The sequence below is a fragment of the Podarcis cretensis genome (genome assembly GCF_951804945.1).
Source record: "Podarcis cretensis genome assembly, chromosome: 10".
Taxonomy (NCBI): Eukaryota; Metazoa; Chordata; class Lepidosauria; order Squamata; family Lacertidae; genus Podarcis; species Podarcis cretensis.
The window spans coordinates 70,350,077-70,370,702 of NC_137179.1; the positions used below are offsets into that span (position 1 = coordinate 70,350,077).

General features: G+C 45.8%; 1 protein-coding gene and 1 long non-coding RNA gene across 2 annotated transcripts in view; both read left to right on the forward strand.

The window, feature by feature from the left end:
• The first annotated feature begins 1,590 nt into the window (after nt 1-1,590).
• The window catches only part of LOC307225701, a 164,018-nt gene continuing 144,982 nt past the window's right edge, over nt 1,591-20,626 (forward strand). The window contains exon 1 of the long non-coding RNA XR_013843144.1: nt 1,591-1,981. This is a non-coding gene — a long non-coding RNA (uncharacterized lncRNA). The remainder of the gene's footprint in view (nt 1,982-20,626) is intronic.
• On the forward strand, nt 7,227-9,482 carry CCDC71L (coiled-coil domain containing 71 like). The gene has a single exon (XM_079993992.1). The coding sequence runs from the start codon at nt 7,359-7,361 to the stop codon at nt 8,547-8,549; it is 1,191 nt and encodes a 396-aa protein (XP_079850118.1). The 5' UTR covers nt 7,227-7,358; the 3' UTR covers nt 8,550-9,482.

Genomic DNA, 20,626 nt, shown 5'->3' on the forward strand with positions numbered 1-20,626 from the left:
AATATTGGGCACAACCCGGTACTATAAAAGTCCACGAGGACCCACCTTTTTCTTCAGTGCTAGTTCTCTAGCCTGGGCAAGGGGACTGTGGAATTTAGGGCTCAGCCCTGGATGTAGACATAACTACATTTATATCCTATCTTTCTGGGATAGGAAAGAAGACTCACACAGTTGTGTAATGATGTGTGCATTCAATAGCAAGTAGGATTTCACATTCAACACACATGACGTAGACAAGAGGAATGGGCAAAGGGATGACTACAGCTCATGGGTGGGAGAAACCCCTCTGGAACAATATCTCACCCACTTTTTCTCTGCCTATGACTACAATGAGAAAACATGTGTCTGTTTTCCCTTCTGCACAAGTAATTAAAGGTATATACACATGACTCAGGTGGCGCTGTGGGTTAAAGCCTCAGCGCCTAGGACTTGCCGATCGAAAGGTCGGCGGTTCGAATCCCTGCGGCGAGGTGCGCTCCCGCTGCTCGGTCCCAGCGCCTGCCAACCTAGCATTTCGAAAGCACCACCGGGTGCAAGTAGATAAATAGGGACCGCTTACCAGCGGGAAGGTAAACGGCGTTTCCGTGTGTGGCTCTGGCTTGCCAGAGCAGCGATGTCATGCTGGCCACGTGACCCGGAAGTGTCTCCGGACAGCGCTGGCCCCTGGCCTCTTAAGTGAGATGGGCGCACAACCCCAGGCAGGGGTACCTTTACCTTTACCTTTACACATGACTCTGCCTTGTTATATAATCCAACAGTTCCAAATGCTCAGACACCAAGCTAACAATGTAATCTCATGATATTTTCAGCAAGGACCAAAGTTCATCATTACACCCTTGCATGTCTCAGGATGCCCGCATACTACTAAAAAATCCACTTTTTTCTCTTCTGAAACATCCTTCCTGATAAAGAACTGAATGACCCAGCTCTGCATGGGAACAGTGACCCAGTAAAGGTAAAGGGACACCTGACCATTAGGTACAGTTGTGGCCAACTCTGGAGTTGCGGTGCTCATCTCGCTTTATTGGCCAAGGGTGCCGGCGTTTGTCTGGCGAACCAGAGCAATGCACGGAAACACCGTTTATCTTCCCGCCAGAGCGGTACCTATTTATCTACTTGCACTTTGAGGTGCTTTCAAACTGCTAGGTTGGCAGGAGCAGGGACTGAGCAATGGGAGCTCACCCCGTCGCGGGGATTCGAACCACTGACCTTCTGATCTGCAAGTCCTAGGCTCTGTGGTTTAACCCACAGTGCCACCTGCATCCCCAGTCACCCAGTACTGACAACTATATTACCATGTGGCCGGGCTTCTGACCATATAGTTGTTTGATCAACTAGATTAATACGTACACCGTCCAATCTTTTGTCTGCCACAAATGTGTGGTAAAAGTTGGGAGCTTTAGCAAGTGTTGGCACATTCCCAGGTGATTTAATGGTCATTTGCCTTAGTAACCCATGTCTGATTATGTTGAGTTGTGGAGGTATTTACCCAAGCTAGAGTCTTACAACCACGGTTGTCCTTTAAGGAACAGCTTATCTTTTGGGTTTTTTTCTTTCAATGGTTTTCAGATCTCAAGCAGCAATACAGTGGTACCTCAGGTTACAAACACTTCAGGTTACAGACTCTGCTAACCTGGAAGTAGTACCTCGGGTTAAGAAATTTACCTCAGGATGAGAACAGAAATTGTGCAGCGGTGGCAGCGGGAGGGCCCATTAGCTAAAGTGGTACCTCAGGTTACGAACAGATTCAGCTTAAGAACAGACTTCCGGAACAAATTAAGTTCATAACCAGAGGTACCACTGTACTACTTGTCCGCTCAGAAGTAAGCCCCATTGGACTTACTCCCAAGTAGGTATGCAAAGGTCGGTGGTTCGAATCCCCGCGACGGAGTGAGCTCCCATTGCTCAGTCCCAGCACTTGCCAACCTAGCAGTTCGAAAGCACGTCAAAATGCAAGTAGATAAATAGGTAAGGTGGGAAGGTAAATGGCATTTCCGTGCGCTGCTCTGGTTTCGCCAGAAGTGGCTTAGTCATGCTGGCCGCATGACCCGAAAAAACTGTCTGCAGACAAACGTCGGCTCCCTCGGCCAGTGAAGCGAGATGAGCGCCGCAACCCCAGATTCGTTCACGACTGGACTTAACTGTCAGGGGTCCTTTACCTTTTTTAACTTTTACTCAGAGTAGACTCATGGAGATTAATGGACCCAATTAGTCATGTCTGTTAATTTCAATCTGTCTGTTCTGAGAAGAATTAAAATCAATACTCGGAAGTAAATCCTATTGAATTTAATAGGGCTTACCCCAAGGTAAACCACGTTAAGATTTAATCCTTAGTTCTGAGTAAACATGCACAGGTTCTGCTGTCTATTTTTTGTTCCATATCTTATTTTGAAAGATACAGTAGTTATCATGAGGTAGTTTTAAATATTCATGGGGAATCTAGTCTGGTTCAAGTTTACTTATTTTTAATGGGAAACTGTTGCCACAGCTATAACATTACGGTTCTGAATAGAATATGAGAATGTGTGCATTATATATATTTACAGTTGCAATCGAAATTATTCAACTCCCATTGCAAATTGGGTTTATTATCAAAATTTGCAGACTTTCAGCTGTTTGCAATGAGCAAATCAAGCAAAAGCAATTGAAATAGCTAAACACAATGGATGCTTCAAGTGGTTCCCCCAAATTCAGCTGAAACTGGAACAGCAACACGAATACAACAGGTGTTGCCTCAAGCACACCTGATGCAACTAATCAAGGGCTTCTTAGATGTGCTTCAGCTGCAACACATGAAATATCTGAGCTGGATTCAGGTGTCAGAAGCAGGGAAAATCTGGACATATGGAGTGTAGATTTTGCCAAATTCCCTTAAAAATAGGCTCAATTTCTTTTGAGATTTTGCAAAAGAAGTTCAACAACTTTGGCAAGACTAAAACTAAAAAAAAAAAAGCTCAACAACTTTTGTGTCCGGAGGTTTGTGGAGTGTCAAATTTGACTGAATGTCAGAAATATGGCCAAGTCAAGAGCAGTGTTAGAAACAGAGCTATGAAAGCTGGGAGCTAAACAGCACCTTAAACCTAGGTTATGGGCGCCACAACGGAATGTCTAAGTGCGCTTGTTTATAACAAGAATAAAGTGCTGAAAATGAATGTACCTCAGCTAAAATCTTACAATTTTTTACATGGTCTAGTCATCATCTGAAGACTGCAAAAAACAAAGCCCCCGCCCGCCCCGCTAATATTCTTAAAAGGGTCTCTTCTCCAGTCTTCAAAGGAGCTGGAAGTGGGGAGGCTGAAAAAGACCCTCCTTTCCTTCCACTGCAGTTTTAATCTGAAATCTTAGGTGCACTACTGCTCTCAGAGCTCAGAAATGGCTTGTGCTGATGAAATTGCCTGTCGCAAAATGCGCCTAGAACAATGGGAGTTTCAAACACTGGCCAAGACAATGATCCAAGCAGGTAAGAGAAGAGATCATCACCCTTCATAAGCAAGGAGTAGGATACAAGAAGACAGCGAAGGCACTGAATGTTCCTAGAGACACTGCTGGAAGCACAGTTCGCAAGTTCAGAGGAACAGTGGTTACACTACCTGGACAGGGCAGAAAAAGGAAGCTATCTGTGGAAGCAACCAGATTTCTGAGAAGATGGCCTGGCAAAAGCCCTCAAGTGACTTCAAATGAGCTGCAGCAAGACTTGGAGGCAGCAGGGACTTAGATTTCAGTGGACACAGCCAGCCACAGACTAAACACATACGCCTTCCATGCCAGAACTCCAAGACGTACACCACTACTGACCCAAAAGCACAACAAAGTACCGTATTTTTTGCTCTATAAGACTCACTTTTTCCCTCCTAAAAAGTAAGGGGAAATGTGTGTGCATCTTATGGAGCGAATGCAGGCTGCACAGCTCCCCAGAAGCCAGAACAGCAAGAGGGATCGCTGCTTTCGCTATGCAGTGATCCCTCTTGTTGTTCTGGCTTCTGAGATTCAGAATATATTTTTTCTTGTTTTCCTCCTCCAAAAACTAGGTGCGTCTTATGGTCTGGTGCGTCTTATAGAGCGAAAAATACGGGTAAGTTCTAATATGAGCAAAATCATATAAATAAGCCACAGAAGTTCTAGGATTCTGTTCTGTGGAGCAATGAAACAAAATTTCTCAGCCCCATGGATCAATGTTATGTCTGGAGGAAGAAGAATAAAGCATACACTGAAAAGAATACAATGAAGAATGGTGGAGGCTCAGTGATGTTCTGGGGCAGCTTTGCATCCTCTGGCACTGGAAACTTGCAGTGTGTAGAAGGCAGGATGGATTAATTGAAGTTTCAGGAAATCCTAGGAGGAAATGTCATGCCATCTGCGAGGAAGCTGACGCTTGGGCGTCATTGGACCTTCCAACAGGACAATGATCCCTAGCATCCCTCAAATTCCACCAAGACTTGGTTGCAGAAGAAGTCCTGGAAGTTTCTACTACAGTGGCCATTTCAGTCACCTGACTTGAACCCCATAGAAAATCTCTGGTGGGATTTGAAGAAGGCGGTTGCAGAACGCAAACCCAAGAATATTACTGAACTGGAGGCCATTGCTCATAAGGAATGAGCTAAGATTTCTCAGGGACTCTGCCAGAAGCTGGTCTGTCTGTCTAGGCATTGCGTTTGCAGCTGGGCATAGCAGCAAAAGGCTGCTCCACTGAGTACTAAAGATGCTTGCCATGAAGGGGTTGAATAATAGTGAGATTGTAGAAGCCAGGACAAATTCCAATTTCAGCTGAATTTGGGGGAACCACTTCAAGCATCTGTTGTGTTGAGCTATTTCAATTGCTTTTGTTTGATTTGCTCATTGCAAACAGCTGAAAGTCTGCAAATTTTGACAATAAACCTGATTTGCAACGGGGGTTGAACAATTTTGATGGCAACTGTATATATGCATTTTTTTACTTGGCGGTGCAAAGCGAATACTATTTTTTAAGTTTTTCTTGCTTAAAAATTGTTTTCATTGTGCTAGTGTTGCATGCTCATTGCACATGCAAAATATGTGCATAATTTAGAATTGCACACAATAAGTGGCTTCACAGGCTTAAAAGCAATAATGACAGACATTTTTCTTAAGAATGACATCAAAGAGGGGAAAATGTCTTATTGACCTGTTTGCTCATACTGCTAATGTTACTGTTCCAAACTTTAAAGTCAGCAAGAGCAGAAGAAACCATAAAAACAAACAGGCCAGGAAATAGTGACATAACTGTGCAGCAATGCATGGAGGGATAGGCAGCGTTTGAAATTTGCTATCAGCCACTTGCGACCAAGCGAAGATACCTGGGCGCCCAGATGCTGCCTGATGTCTCCCCCATCTGGAGTTGCATGACTGGGGATCTTTGCACTTGGGCTGTTTTCACACACTAATACACCATCCTGTAGAATTAGATCCATTATATTTTATCTACACAATCAGAATGAATTTCAGGAACCAAAAAGTCATAATGAAAAAGACAACTTTTGAACCGTCTGGTCCAAAAATGGCAACCAGGCATCTCATTTTGGCAACTGTAACCCTGGTGTAAGGAGCCATTTGGCGCTTAGCTTATATATCTGAATTTCTAACACTGTGCCCAGAGTGGCTGGGGCAACCCAGTCAGATGGGTGGGGTACAAATAACAATAAAAATAAAAATAAATTGCCCCCCCCCTCAGACCTCCCCCCCCACCAGCTCAAATGCAGTGCTCACTTGCCAAGCTTTGTGCTCCATTGAGTTGCATAGACGCACTGCACTTTTATAAGTTTAAAAACAAAAATATGCACTTTCATCAATTAAAAAAGAGCAAAGTTGGAGTATAAATTCTGTCTTCTCTGCTAGTCCTGCCCCCCTGGCCTGGCAAGACACCCAACCTATGCTAAAGTAACATTTTTTTATTTTTCCAACTGATTACAATAGACAGATCTCACATCCTGGGGTGGAAAGTGTCTGCCAAAACCAGGAAGTTCAGGTTGTGAGTCCACCTGTTCCTCAATGAACTGCTGCACAGCTCTGTCACTACTTCCTGGCTTGTCTGTTTATGTGCAATAATGTTTGTGGACTACCTGTAATTACATATGACACCTTTGGGCAAAGAACAACTATCAAAGATAATAAATAAGTAAATAGGTGTTGCCTGAAGAGCTCATCTGCCTGGAGCCTATTGCCATTTGGTTTTATTAGATGAGAGGTATACTATTGTTCTTGGCCAATTATAATTTTCTAAACTTTTGTTACCTTTCCCTCTCTCAGAGACGGGTAACTGTGGAACTCCAGAAGGTTCTGGACTCCGGTTCCCATCATCCCTGACCATTGGCCATGCTCTTGGTCTGGAGGGCAGATTCTCCATCCTTGAAAGCCATCTCAGTTCTCTGATTCCTTTATGTAGCCCCCAAACAGGACCAAGCAGAAGAGGGAGGTACCAGGCTCTGCTTATGGGTTTCCCAAAGGCATCCGGTTCGCCACTGTGAGAAAAGGAGGCTGAACTTGACATGGCAAAATGTCCCAAACAGCCTAATAGGGACTGAATGTGCTGAATAGCCCTGGAATGCTGACTGACTTGCAGTGTGTGGATAACCCCCAAAAAATGATGTAGGAAGGCAAACAGAATGGAGTATCACGGAAGGCATGATTGACTGACTGGACCATTTTTGGGGCATGCCCTCCTTACGCTATCTGCTTTTTAATCAATATTATTGTACCATTACGTTTTCATGTTGGTAGACTGCCTACCATTGATGATGATGAAAGAACAATTTATTTAAAAAATTACACCAAATAAAATTAAAAATGCAACAACTTTTTAAATTTTGCTAGATATTGATCGTGTTGAGATTCTCCATTCTGCTGAGCCAGAAAGGTTACGAATGGGGCAGAAGAACCTCTGGACATACCAATCTACTGAGGCAAACCAGCACATGCAATTATTATCCTTTAAGGGCACGCATATCTCCAATTATCATCAGATTAGTATAACAATGAATGCTTATAAGCTTCGTTGTGGCTTTTTGTTTTGTTTTTTCCTATTTAGTTCTTCCTACGTCTTAAGGGCAAGCTTTTGAATTTCAACGTGAATTCCAACCAAAGAAATATAAAATGGCACCCAATTTCCCCTCACATGATGTTGTTCTAGAAATGGAGATTATATGCAAGGAGGCCTTGTGGAACCAGCAAAGGCAACAAGATGATGGCAAATCCCCTCATCCTAAACTGGGAAGCAGACCCCCCTTCACTGGTTGAGCCTGGAGGCCACCAACTCAAAGTCTCTCCCAAGCAACACCCTCCCAGACCTTTCCGCGACGGCCACGCACCCCAAGCGGGGCCTGGACGGGGCGGGCCTCCGCCGCCTGATGCCGTTCAAACGTGCCAATGGACGGCGGCGGAGGCGTGTCAAGCGCGCCCTCCCCGCCCGGGGCTTTAAAAAGAGCACCATTTTGTGCCGGCTAGTCCGGGAGGCGGCGGGATATCGCTCGGCGTGGTCCGCCTTGGGGAGCCAGAGAAGTTGCGCCCCCCGCGAGGGGAAAGACAAAAAGAGCGAGGCGAAGAAGGGCGGGCGGAGGAGGAGGAGGAAGGAAGGAAGGCAGGCGCCTCCTGCTCCTCCTCTTTGGGGAAGAAAGAGGCAGGAGGCGGCGGCGGCGGAAGAGAGAAGCCGGAGCTGCTGCGCGCAAAGTCCCTCGGCCGCAGTAGCTGCTCGACGGCAGGCGGCGGCGCTGGAGAGACCCAGAGGGAGAGGGCGCCGCCGCGGCGCGAAGAAGGCGATGAAAGCCCACGGAGCTGCCGCCGCCGCCGCCGCCGTCAGCGCCTGGCCAGCCCCTCGGGGCGCGCCGGGCTCGGAGGCGGAGAAGGTGGTGCACTCGCGCTCGCAGGCGCTGCTCTTTTTGGGCGGCGGCACGAAGGCGCTGGGCGACGCCTTCAAGCTGCTGGTGCCCAAGTCGACGGAGTTCATGAGCTCCGACGCCGAGCTGTGGAACTTCCTGTGCAGCCTCAAGCACCAGTTCTCGCCGGTCATCCTCCGCAGCAAGGACGTCTACGGCTACGCCTCGTGCCGAGCCTCCGTGCCGGACCTGTCCCGGGGCTTGGCGGCGGCGGCGCAGGGCAGGAGGGAGCGGCCGTGGAGGAGAGCCGCCGCCAGGGGGAGGCGCCTGCGGGTCGCCGCCGCCTCCGCCGGAGGAGGCGCGAAGAGAGCGGCCAAGAAGCGCTGCCAAGAAGTCGTCGAGGTTGCCCGCTGCGCTTCCGACGGGCGCCCGCAGCAGCAGCAGCAGCAGCAGCAGCAGCAGCCCTCGGTTCCCGGCCCGGCAGCTGCGCCCTTGCCCGCGGGGCCTCTCTTCCAGGGCAGGTCCCTCGAGAGCATCTGGCAGGCGGCCACCCCCACCCAGCCGGACTCCTTCCCCTCCGTCCAGGTGCGCGGGAGCGTGTGGAACCGGCGCAGCTTGGAGGCCACCCGCCGGAGGGCGCGGCGCCTCTTGGGGGTCGATCTGGCGCCCGTCGTGAGACTCCGCCGCTTGCCGCTGGTCGGGCGCCGAGGAGCCAGCGCCCCTTGAAGGACCCGCCCCAGGCACCGGGCTTGGGGGGGGGGGGCGGAGAACCGGGATCGTGGTGTGTGTTTTTTTGGGGGGGGGGGTTTCTCCTCTCCTCGCCAGCCGCGACGTAGCGAACAAGCGAAGGGAGGCGCGTGGCAGTCACCTGTTGTTTACAATTACTTTGGTCCGGATTGGGTCGTCCTTGCCATTCAATGAACTGCACTTTAGGGCGAAGTCTTGGGAGGACTGTCGCCCCTTTCCCAGCCCCATTTTCCCCATCTGGACTGGAAGGCCGCCCACAGCTGGCTGCTCGCCCCACAAGCTACAGGGGAGCCTTTTCTACTTACCTTGGATAACCTTGGGCTGAGGAGGAGGCAAGAGATGTAGTCTGGTTTTTCCTTTCCTTTCGAGTCACTTCTTCTTTCTTGCCATTGGGCTACCTCACTCACGAATTTGGCAAACAGATCACTTGTTGCTCTCCCCTCCCCCCTTTTCCAAAGGAACTTTGCTATCAGTTTAATGCCAATTCCCCCCCCCTCTAAGAAGTAGCCAATGGACTATTATATATGACTTTTGTGCAATTGCACTAGATGCTCAGGGTTACTTGAATATGTTAAGTGTTTCCAGTTTCAGATAACGGGACTTAAGCTTTTGACCAAGGATGCTAAAGGAATGAAGACTTAATTAACAGCTCACGGCTGATTTGATGGTGCAAAAATGTTTTGCTCCTTTTTGTTTTTGTTTTGTACATGAGTTGGACTATGTGATAACAAACTTTCAATATAATAATGGTTGAATGTTTTGTATGTAATAAAGTTTTATAGTTGAAATTTAACTAGTATTTCTAATAGTTTCTAAAAATGAGAATTGTATTGGATACTTCGTTTTATATAATCTTTACTTTAGAGAAGCTCTCAAGCTAAGTGAAAACTAATAAAAGTGTAAAAGTAAGAATTTGCTTCTACAGTTTAATTTATTAAGAATGTTTGGGCTGGACTACATGGTGTTAAGGTTCATTGAAAGTGTTCAGGGTGACAAGTTCAGCAAGATCACTAAAATACAGGAGCAAGTAGGAATTTTAGATTGTTTGCTACCTTTAAAAAACCAATGTTGTGGCTATTCAGAATTGCTGTTCTGGCCACCTTCTATTTCCCTTAAAATCTGATTGGAAATACAAAAGCCATTGATCTTCAATATGCTTACAGTTTAAAATAATCTGTGTGGCCTTGGCATATAATACAAGCTGAAATAGTGTAGTGCAGAAAACTACTAATGACTCAAACCTAACCACATCTACTCTGAAGTAACTCTTTACTAAATTCAGTGGTGCTTGCTCCCAGGTAAGGGTCAGGATTGCCATCTAAATGCTGAGCTCATTGTGAGCATTTCTATTTCAAACGACTTTTCCCAAATTTGTAGACAAGGGTAGGAATGCAGGATAATGCACCAGCAGCAGCTTTGTCCAAGCAGTAAATAAAACAAGCCTGTTAGCCAAACTTAAAATTCCAGGAGCTGTATTTTAGTAATGGCCGTGTGTTACTCACCACAATAAATGTGCATTTGTTAGGGCAGGCATAGGCAAACTCAGGCCCTCCAGATGTTTGGGACTACAGTTCCCATCATCCCTAGCTAACAGGACCGGTAGTCAGGGATGGTTGGAATTGTAGTCCCAGACTTCTGGAGGGCTGGAATTTGCCCATGTTTGTGTTAGGGGATCCATATAAAGGTTTACCAACATATACCGTATTTTTCGCCCTATAGGACGCACTTTTCCCCCTCCAAAAATGAAGGGGAAATCTGGGTGCGTCCTATGGGGCGAATGCAGGCTTTCGCTGAAGCGTGGAGAGCGAGAGGGGTCAGTGCGTACCGACCCCTCTCGCTCTCCAGGCTTCAGAAAGACATCCGCAGCCTAGGCAGCCCTGCGGGAGTTCCCGCAGGGCTGTCTAGGCTGCAGATAGTAGCGCGCTGAAAGCAGAGCACCCGGCGCTTCGGAAACACATCTGCAGCCTAGGCAGCCCTGCAGGAGATCCTGCAGGGATGTCTAGGCTGCGGATAGCAGCCTGCTTCCCGGAGCGTCGGGCGCCCTGAAAGCAGAGCGCCCGGCACTTCGGGAACACATCCGCAGCCTAGACAGCCCTGCGGGACTTCCCCGCAGGGCTCCCCACGCTGTGGATAGCAGCCTGCTGCCTGGCGGGTGGGGCACCCTGAAGCAGAGCGCCCCTCGCGCCGGACAGACATCGGCCAGCCCCACAAGCTCGGGGGACAGCAGGGAAGCGCAGCACCGCCATCCCGCTGTTCCTTGACCTGGTTCGGTTTCCCCGACCTGCTTTTGGGGGGGAAATAAAGGGGGGGGGAATTCCTTTATTTCCCCCCCAAAAAACTAGGTGCGTCCTATGGGACGAAAAATACGGTAATGGTGGTAGTTAAGCAAGAGATGAGCTGCTCTCGTTTGGATGCATGGCTGCTTGCATGAGTTCACACTGTATCTTTCTTATCCATGAGTTGGAGCCTTCTCTGCTCTCTCTCTTGCCTGCTTTGGAGCAACAAGGCTTTTGCAAAGCTCCAGATTGGAACTTCTTTCATTATGATAACAGTTGGAATCAACTTTTGGGAAGAATATACAACTGCATTTATAATGCACCACCCGTTGAGGAGAAAGCCGGGACTGGTTGCAAAGAAGAGCAAAGCCCCAAGATGAGTTTTGGCATGAAAGCAGTCCAAACAGAGAGCGTCATCCTTTTGGCTGCCAGCAGGTCTAGTTATTCTGAAGAATCTCCTCAGGACACAAAGCCCTTCTGAGCAGTGTGGCTGTTTCGGGGTCGTACTAAGAGTCATTCGCAACTGGATTTAACTGTCAGGGGTCCTTTACCTTTTAATCTGCTATAGAACTGAAGTGTGAAATGACCTTGAGGTAGGCAGGGATGTCTCTTGTAAGGGGCTATTCTTCCTTCTTGGTGAGTCCATTCACACCAAGTGTTGGGAACCTGTGGCCCTTCAAATGTTGCTGAACTACAACTCACATCCTGTCCCCAGGAAGCATTGCCAGCGGCCAAGGATACTGGGAGTTGCAGTTCAGCAAGGTCTGAAGGGCCACAGGTTCTGCACACCTAGAACTTGTCAACTGATAAAATTGGTTCTAGGTCAAGGGTTTTGAAACCAAATTGCTTGGCCAAGGAGTCCAACTTAAAGCCAAGGCCTACCAGCAATGGGAATAAGTAATCTTTTGCTTCTCATCTGGCTCCCAACATCTCAAATTTTAAGCTTTAAAAGTGGGGACCATTTGGCTTTACATACAGCAACATGTATGCATTAGAACATGGGTAGGCAAACCAAGGCCCGCGGGCTGGATCCGGCCCAATTGCCTTCTAAATCTGTCCCACGGACAGTCTGGGAATCAGTGCGTTTTTACATGAGTAGCATGTGTGATTTTATTTAAAATGCATCTCTGGGTTATTTGTGGGGCGTAGGAATTTGTTCATTTGCCCCCCCCCCAATATAGTCTGGTCCCCCACAAGGTCTGAGGGACAGTGGACCGGCTCCCTGCTGAAAAAGTGGACCAGCTCCTTGCTGACCCCTGCATTAGAGAGTGGGCAGAAACCATAAATCATGTGGTGAGTTGGGTTGCTGCTGTCCTTCCACTGCCGGGCATCTCTCAAAATGGTGCCCACCTGTTCTTCCTTTAACCCAGGGTGATTGTATCTCCATAAGAGCAAGGATTAAGATACTGGAGCCCTTCTCTCAGAAACAAGGTAAGCTGGAAGCATGAGGACTCAGGGTCCTAGAGTCCTCGTCTCCTTCCCATAGTCTAGTTAGTGCTTGGCCAGCTTTGGAAAGGAGATGGGGAGGGGGCTCTAGGACCCTGCCAGAGCCTCACATCTGTTTCCCAAAGCCTGACCTCACTTACCAGGCTTTGGGAAGGCAGCATGAGAGCTGGTGTGTATCAAATTTTGGCCTTGCTCTCCCCTCCCGCATGACAAGGCCCACAGGTTCCATGTCAAAGTACTCTTGTGGCATAAAAAGTTGGACTGCACTGGAATATTAAAGCTTAGGAGCAACGCAGGTTATTTCTGTTCTCTGAAATGACCAAAGGAGCCAGGGACAGTTTCCAAGAGCAACCATAAAAAAGCCTGTCAGCTTCTCAAAGCCTAAGATTCGGTGGCTACAGTTTTAAAGAAACCCCTCAATTCATGGGTACCTTAAGGAGCTCCCAGTTGGATAGCCTGGTAGCTGCACTGATTCTTGGTCGGGGACAAGGCAAAGGGCCTTAAGGCAGTGTTTCCCAACCTTGGGCCTCCAGCTGTTTTTGAACTACAATTCCCATCATCCCTGACCACTGGTCTTGCTAGCTAGGGATGATGGGAGTTGTAGTCCAAAAACAGCTGGAGGCCCAAGGTTGGGAAACACTGTCTTAAGGGACAAATTCAGCCAGTCCCAACCCTCACAAATCCTCTGTACCAGGTTTTCAAATAATTTGGCCTAAGGCAGCATTTCTCAAACTGGGCTAGGGATCACCAGTGGGCCTCAGGTTTGCAGGCCATTGCCATTATTACCCTGCAGTCCAGGCTTTGGGTTCGACTGCTGCCAACAACCACTACTCTGATGCACAGCAAATGAGCTTTATGGGAGCAGGAGTTGCGCACAGAGTGAGGCTGTGGAATGCAAAGCTGGAAGGAAGGAAATGAGCAATGGCAGGGCAGAGTGGCCCTTTGTGAGAGAAGGAAGAGACGGAATGGGAGACGAAAAAAAGGAGGTGTGTAGAGCTGCTGTGCCTTCCAGCTCTTCTGCCTCTTGAATGTACTCATACCTCATCCCTCATTTCTTCCCACTTGCATCTCTTGGTGGAGCCCAAGAAGCCTCTCTTCCTCCTCTTGAAGGGAAAGAGCTTGAGGGCGCACTGAACGAAATGAGGAATATTTAAAACCATTTAAATATTTAAAATTAGCAGCCTCACACTCAGAATTCTAAGAAACAAACCAGCGCATTTTAAGAATTAGTGGTTAAATTGGCACAGCTTTGAAAGGTTCAGTCCACCATCTTGATTTAAAATGGTGTCCAATTATGTCTTAACATGGATAAAAACCTGCTCCTTGGTATCAGAAACCATCATGCCAAATTGGGTTATGGTATCGTAAGAGGTATCCAAACTAATTTTTTTAATCTACATAAGTAAACTGTGTAGGTCAGCAGAAGAGCTAGCATGGATAGCATGCCTTTCTAAAAGGCATTTATCTCCATAACCCTTTAGAGAAGATAATAAAAAGGTAGAGGAAGGGACAACCAAAACTATCTAGCGGCTGCAGCAGCTTCCTTTTGAGGAAAGAGCACAATGTTCAGAATTTTTTAGATTAGAAAACAAGGCAAGAGTTGGGGGACATGTGTGTGTTGATAAAATGTGTTGATAAAATTATGTATAGCGTAGAGAAAACAATTAAGTTTTTCTCCATCTCTTAACACTAGAAGCAGGCACTATCCACTGAATACAAATGTTGTGAGATTTAGGACCGCCAAAAATCACATAAAGCCGGCATGGCCAAACTTGGCCCTCCAGATGTTTTGGGACTACAGCTCCCATCATCCCTGACCACTGGTCCCGTTAGCTAGGGATGATGGGAGTTGTAGTCCAAAACATCTGGAGGGTCAAGTTTGGCCATGCCTGACATAAAGCATGGAATTCACTGCCAGGAAATCTTACGATGGCCACCAACAAGGATAGCTTTAAAACAGGGTTATACAAATTCTTGGAGGATTAATCTATAAATTGCTACTAATTCTCATGGTGGGCTACTACCTCTGGTATCTGAGGGAGGTTGTCCTCCTGAGGGGCTTCTCCCAGGTATCTTACTTGGCCACTGCATGAGCAGAATGTTGGACTAGATAGGCCTGTGATGGGGCTCTCTTACAACAGAAACAGAACAAATAATTTTTCTTCTTGTCGTCATATAAGAACCTGTCCAAACCCTCTAACAGTTCCTTATGTCCCTTAAGCAGACCTTTAAGCTTAGGGTTTATGGAGCCTTCAAAGGTTCCAGCATGAGGCCCCTGTCCTACTGACGGCGGAAGAACAGAAGTTTCTTCTGCAGGTGGTTGAGCAATTAAAACCATGCAAGTTTTGCCTAGAATCCATTTGTGTTCCTCAAGGTAATGTTTGTTTTCCCTTCAAGGTGCAAGTTAAAGGCTACAACAACTGTTATAGCACTGTCTCAGTATTCAATATATTGAGTAGGTTCCTTCCTAGGGGAAAACACACACACACACACGTATCAACTCTATTTAATTTGGAGGTGCTCTTCATTCTTCCTGACAATCAATTGCTGCAAAATCTGGACCCAACTTGGCTCCACCTTGCTGCTTAGAGACTTGGCAGGTGTATCCTATGATCTTTTTACTATTATCTGGAATAGAACTGCATCTATGAGTCTACTTGGAAAGCATACCAATACTGTATGGTGTGGGTGAAAGAAAAGTTGATTCTTCCGTTTGCTAACATTGGGGAAGAACGTTTCTCCAAACAGGTCTGGGCAGTGATTTTGTTTGAAGTACAAATGACTCCCCACTGCTTACTCTAATTTGACCTGGAAATGGCAAGAAAGAGCTGGAGAGTCTTTGTGGAGCTGGTGACCCTCGCTGGAGCCTGAGAAAACATAAGTGAGGGCGAGGAAACCCCAAAGAGACTTAGATGTGCAGTGGGGCTTTGTTTACACTGCTCAGCCTCCCCAACTTACAGCTGGTGTGAGGGGTAGCATAGCTACCATCACTTCCCTGCATGTGGCAGAGAGGGTCTCCAAAGCAGGGTTAAGAGGGTGCTCCCCACTTTACGTGATTTCACTTATGAACTTGGGGCCCCTGAACATAATGAATGCCCAAGCAGCAGCCTCGGGTTTTGTGCTGCTATGTAGTAAAGGGTCTACTCTAGAATGATTTATCTTGTGGGTTCAGTCTAGTTAGCAGAAGGTACACTCTTGGACTCCTCTCAAAAAATGGACAGTATTTTATGAGATCAAGGGATAAGAAAACAACTTAGCATGACAAAATCAGCACAGCTAACATAGGTGCCAACTCCCAGGGTCTGAGGAGTCTTTGTTCCCTTCCCCATAAAATATTTGAGGGGAAGCCCCCCCCCCCAAGTCAATAGGCATTGCCATTCAGATGGTGTGTGCACACCGTGTCATGTGATTGATTATGTGGGGAGGGGTTTACCTGCCCCCCCCCATATTTTATTCAAGTTGGCACCCCGACAACTGATTTATCCTCAAAGCAGAATTGAAGCTATACTTTACAAACTGCTCATTGCTTTCCCTCCCTCCCAGCTATCCACTACTACGACATAACTCCCCCATCCCAGGATTCTGTTCCGTTGCCTTGGTAACCAACCACACTCACTCCTTCCCAACTAGCCCTTCCCTTTTTCTTTATTGCAGGATGTTCTCTGCTGAGCCCTTCAGCTGTTCACAGATGCCCATGATGGGATCTGCACTAGATTTGCAAGAGTGCTCACATGGAGCTTTTTGAGTAAAGGTCTAACTGCATCCTTGCCTGCTTCTAATGTATTTTAATATTTTGGTGTTTTAAATAGCCTTTATGCTTTTAGTGCTACACTCCTTTTTTACCTTTTGCATTTCTTATTGCAACCTCCACCAAGGTTTGATTTTTCTCCTCCTCATGTGGGGAAGATTTTGCACAATGCAACAAAATATGATTTATGGAATCGATGTCTTGAGCACACGAGCAAAGTCTGTCCTGGTAGGGAACTCCTCTCAACCTGCCATCCAACACTGCAGAAGGAAAGACGTTTAGTCTGGCTTTGGTGAAAAGCCTTCGATAGTTTGGTACTGTCAGGTTTTTAATGTAAGATGTTAACTTAAACACATACCCATATTGTACTCCTACTGCCAGCGGACTACAGACTGTGTGTGATTGAGATTGCAAGTCACTGTGTTCATTATCCCATAATCTTTGCTTTAGCATCTTTTGGGCGCCTTCATAATGCAGGTAATACACTTGGGGGGGGGGTGACAGACCAATAGAGGTGGCTTTTTTAGCCATGGCTTTCTGCCATTTGCTGACAAATTCCTCATTGGTCACGTGTTGGTACAAACCCTTCCCTAGATCAAACACTGAAATCCTGAGCCAATGTTTTATGGCAGCCCACCACGCTTTAGTTGAAGTTGGGCTTTCACCAGCTTCTAACAGAAGTATGGAGTTTTTTTTAAAACATGCAGGCATCCTCTTGCACCTAATGGTGCATTTTCTGATCTGCTGTATTTTCTGGTGCATTTTCTGATTCTAGCGGAGTTTTTAAAATAGTGGCTTTAAATATCTCCCACGCATACTGGAGAGATTTGATCTTCTTGACTTTTCAACTTCTTTTCTACCAGTTCTCAAATTTTACACACTTACCCGGTTTGTGAGGGTCTTTTAAGTTGTCCGTTCCTGCAATCCTACCCCCTTTGAATTCCTCTTTGATTCCATTCTCCATCTCAAGCCCTAGGCTTTTGTTTTTCAACAGCCAAGCCATGGACCCCCTCCTTTTGAAAATTTTGATATCTCTATGCCAGTTTCCATTATGTGAATGGCGCTGGAAAAACCCCTGGGTGGGTAATGTGGACACCCTGGGGTCTGCGGACCACTAATTAGGAACCACTGCTGTAGAGAAGTCCACCCATTTTGGGGTTTCTTGTTTGACTCTCTCCTCATTGATATACAGATGGACACCACCCTAAGTCCTTCCTATAGTGGATGCCCTCTTTCAAAGCTGTATTCTCCAGCTTGCCCATCTTGGCTCACCTGTTTCTAGCACTGGCATATAAAACATTTATACATGGTGCCTCTTTTCAAATGTATCTGACTCGTATGTTTTCCCCTGTGGTACTTTGAGCTTTTTTCTTTTTTTTAAATGGCTACCATGTCCACTTGCATTGCCTACTTCTATCCCCATTCCCATTTAGATAAAACATCTTCATTCTCACCTCCTGGAGATGATCCACCTTAAAATGGGCATTCCTCAGCTCCTGACAGCTTTTCACAGCTATCAGTTTAAAAACTACTCTGAGATTCCATACCTCCACGCCAAATGTTTTAACTACCTTCATTGAAAAAAAGTATTGTGTTTAAGGAGGCATTCCATGAAAAGATCTGCAGTGATAGGTCTGTGATGGCTCATTCATGCTGTAGTCATCAAATGATGGACAGTAATATATGGAAGAAGGACAAAATTATGGGTACTTAAAACCAACATTATATACAGTGGAACCTCGGTTGTCTAACGTAATCTGTTCTGGAAGACCGTTCGACTTCCAAAATGTTTGACAACTGAGGCACAATTGCCAGTCGGCAAAGTTCATTGAAAAAAATTGAGAAACGCACCTCGGAAGCCGTTCGACTTCCGAGGCACGTTTGAAAACAGAGGCACTCACTTTGCGGTTGTCGGCATTCAAAAGCTGAAATGTTCGACTTCCGAAGCGTTTGACAACCGAGGTTCCAGTGTACCCTGCTTCTCTCTCCCCCCCCCCTCTCCCCCAACATTATGTTGTCTGTTAGTGTCTCACACATCAAATATAACTGATCTCTAGAAAGGACTCCATGAACTGAAAGCAGAAATGCTGTATGTACTTTTGTAACCCAAGCAAATCGTAATAAAAACATTTTTAATAAAAAAAAACCCACCACCACCTTAAAGAGATTGTTACAGTACTTCAGAAACTGAATAATTTTATATTTTTAATCTATTTATTAAAATATATATGCTTCATTTTGTCGAAGGTTTCAGACACTGTTTTGTGAATCTTACATGTAAATGCGTAAGACTGGCAATGGAGTCCTTTTACCATTTCCTGGCAGGGCACAGAGCTATGGCTAGTCCTAAGCAGTGCTTTTTTTTCTGGGAGGAATGCAAGGTTACTGCAAAATGCAGTAAACATTTTGTGAATCTTTGTACTCTTGTCCATTTGCTGTATTTATTTTTCCCAATTGGAACTATTAAATGGTGGTTTTCTTGAGTCAAAATGAGAGTACCCCTAAATATTTGTTAAGAAAAAAGCACTGGTCCTAGGCACTGAATTTAGGAGACTATTAATTTTGCGTGTTCTTTTAGGGGAGATAGAAGAAGGGTGTTCAGATCGTCGTAACTTTGTAAACTAACTCTCACTAACTAGCGACATTTTTTTGGGTGTGGGGAGCCACTGAATTATGATCGCCTCTCTTACTGCTGAGTCACAACACTAAAAATAAGCTCCCTGGCTAAGTCTATAGAATCCCTGGCTCCAGCGAAGCCCTGGATCTTTGGAACTGATCCAGTCATTGTTTACTTCTGACTGATCTTACGGCATTATGAAGAGAACTGTGTACACATTGTTCTGTAGAAGGAACAATTAAGAAGATTCCTGAAACCTAAGAGCTCCTGATGACAAATTGTTTTAATGTCCATTTATTAATTATAGGCCAACATTGCTTGATCTGGCCCTATTCATTGAACGCAATTCCAGCCACCATTTCTGCCTTGTTGGCAGAGCACTTCCAACTCCCTTGGTTCTTGACTGGAATGGGTGGAATCGTCAGAGCTGTTTGTCCACTCCGACCTGCTGCTCTCCCTTCTGCCTAATGAACACAGGATTCTGAGCCCGTCCCAACGTTACACATTACGCCTGTCCGCATTTCACACAACTCCCCAACTACTCTACCAATATGATGGAGAGGTTGCTGAGTCCCTGGCATGTATGTACATGGTGGACTTGCTCTTGGGTTCAGCAATTCTGGACTTGTATTTTTGATGAAATTCAGAAAATTACAGTATACCTCAACATTCAATTATGAATCCACAACTGGCACTCTTAAACCTTTTTTCTTTATAGGAAACTAGGCATCTCTGACAAAGGTCTAATTGGGCACTTCTTAATGGCCGCAAGACTAACTACAGTATCACAAAACGCTGGAGGAACACAACTGAAGCTACACTTCCATGCTGGTACCACAAAATGTGGTATATCGCTCTTATGGAGAAGCTAACCCCCAAATCAAGTGTCTTACACGGCACTCTGAAGACAGACAAATTTACTTCAACTCGGAGCTCTTTTATCAGTTAATAATACAGAAGACAATTCACAGCCTCCTCCCCCATACTCTGCAAATTGAGACTGTTTAACATTTATATTTATGTTTTAGTATTGAATTCTCATCTTGTTCATTGCGCTGACTGACGGTGATCTTGTTCCTTTATATTTTGTCATGTAAACAGTTTTCCTGACCTTAATTATCTTCTTTGTCTTCCACTCGCAACAGAGTTTTGCCCAAGTGTTATTCCAGAGGAGGAATTGTGTGTGGATTGCTAACAAAAATTAAAATTTTATGGGGTGTGTGTGTTGTGGCAAGGTAAATAGTTGTTTGCTCTTTTGTTACTTGATGTACTGGATTCATCAACCTTTGCAATAACAGTTATTGACTCAAAAATGGCAAATATCTGTACTGTTGAAGACATTTTAATTATTCTGTACCTCTAATTTGTGTATGTGTGTGTATATATACACACACACACACACATAACACAGAAGAAAGCAGAGGGTCATTATATACTAACTTGAGTGGAGGCAGAAAAAAAGATTGCCTGATTAAAATTTTATAAAGCAAATTTGCTGGTGGACTGATTTTTCAAATAATATGACAAAACACATTATTTTACTCATAGGAGTGACTGGCAAGAAGTTTATGTGGCAACCAGCTTTTGTTTAGATTTGTGATATTTGGCACCTTTTTAATAATTTTGTAGGGAATACCTTTATCAATGATGGGCTCCATCCTGGGTAATGTGGCAACAAAGCTATTGCTGCCACCTTCTGAAGTTGCTCACCAGGTACCAGGGATTGGATGTGCTCCTGTGAAAGGGGCATTTGGAATAGTCCAGGAAGAGGGTCCCAAGCTGTGGTCGAGAATCAGGCAGTCTGCCGCGTTTCTGTGGATTTGTGGTTGAAGATGGGAGGCAGCATCTCATTCAGTACCCATTTTGTGTGGTGTTTTTTATTTTTATTTACGCATTTATGTATTTTGTTGTGCAACTTGAATATTATGGAATTCAACTGTACAATATGCAAGAATAAAGGAAGCAATAA

Bases quoted from the DNA above. Each gene is read 5' to 3' on its own strand.
- CCDC71L (XM_079993992.1), top strand. From the start codon at position 7,359: ATGCCGTTCAAACGTGCCAATGGACGGCGGCGGAGGCGTGTCAAGCGC.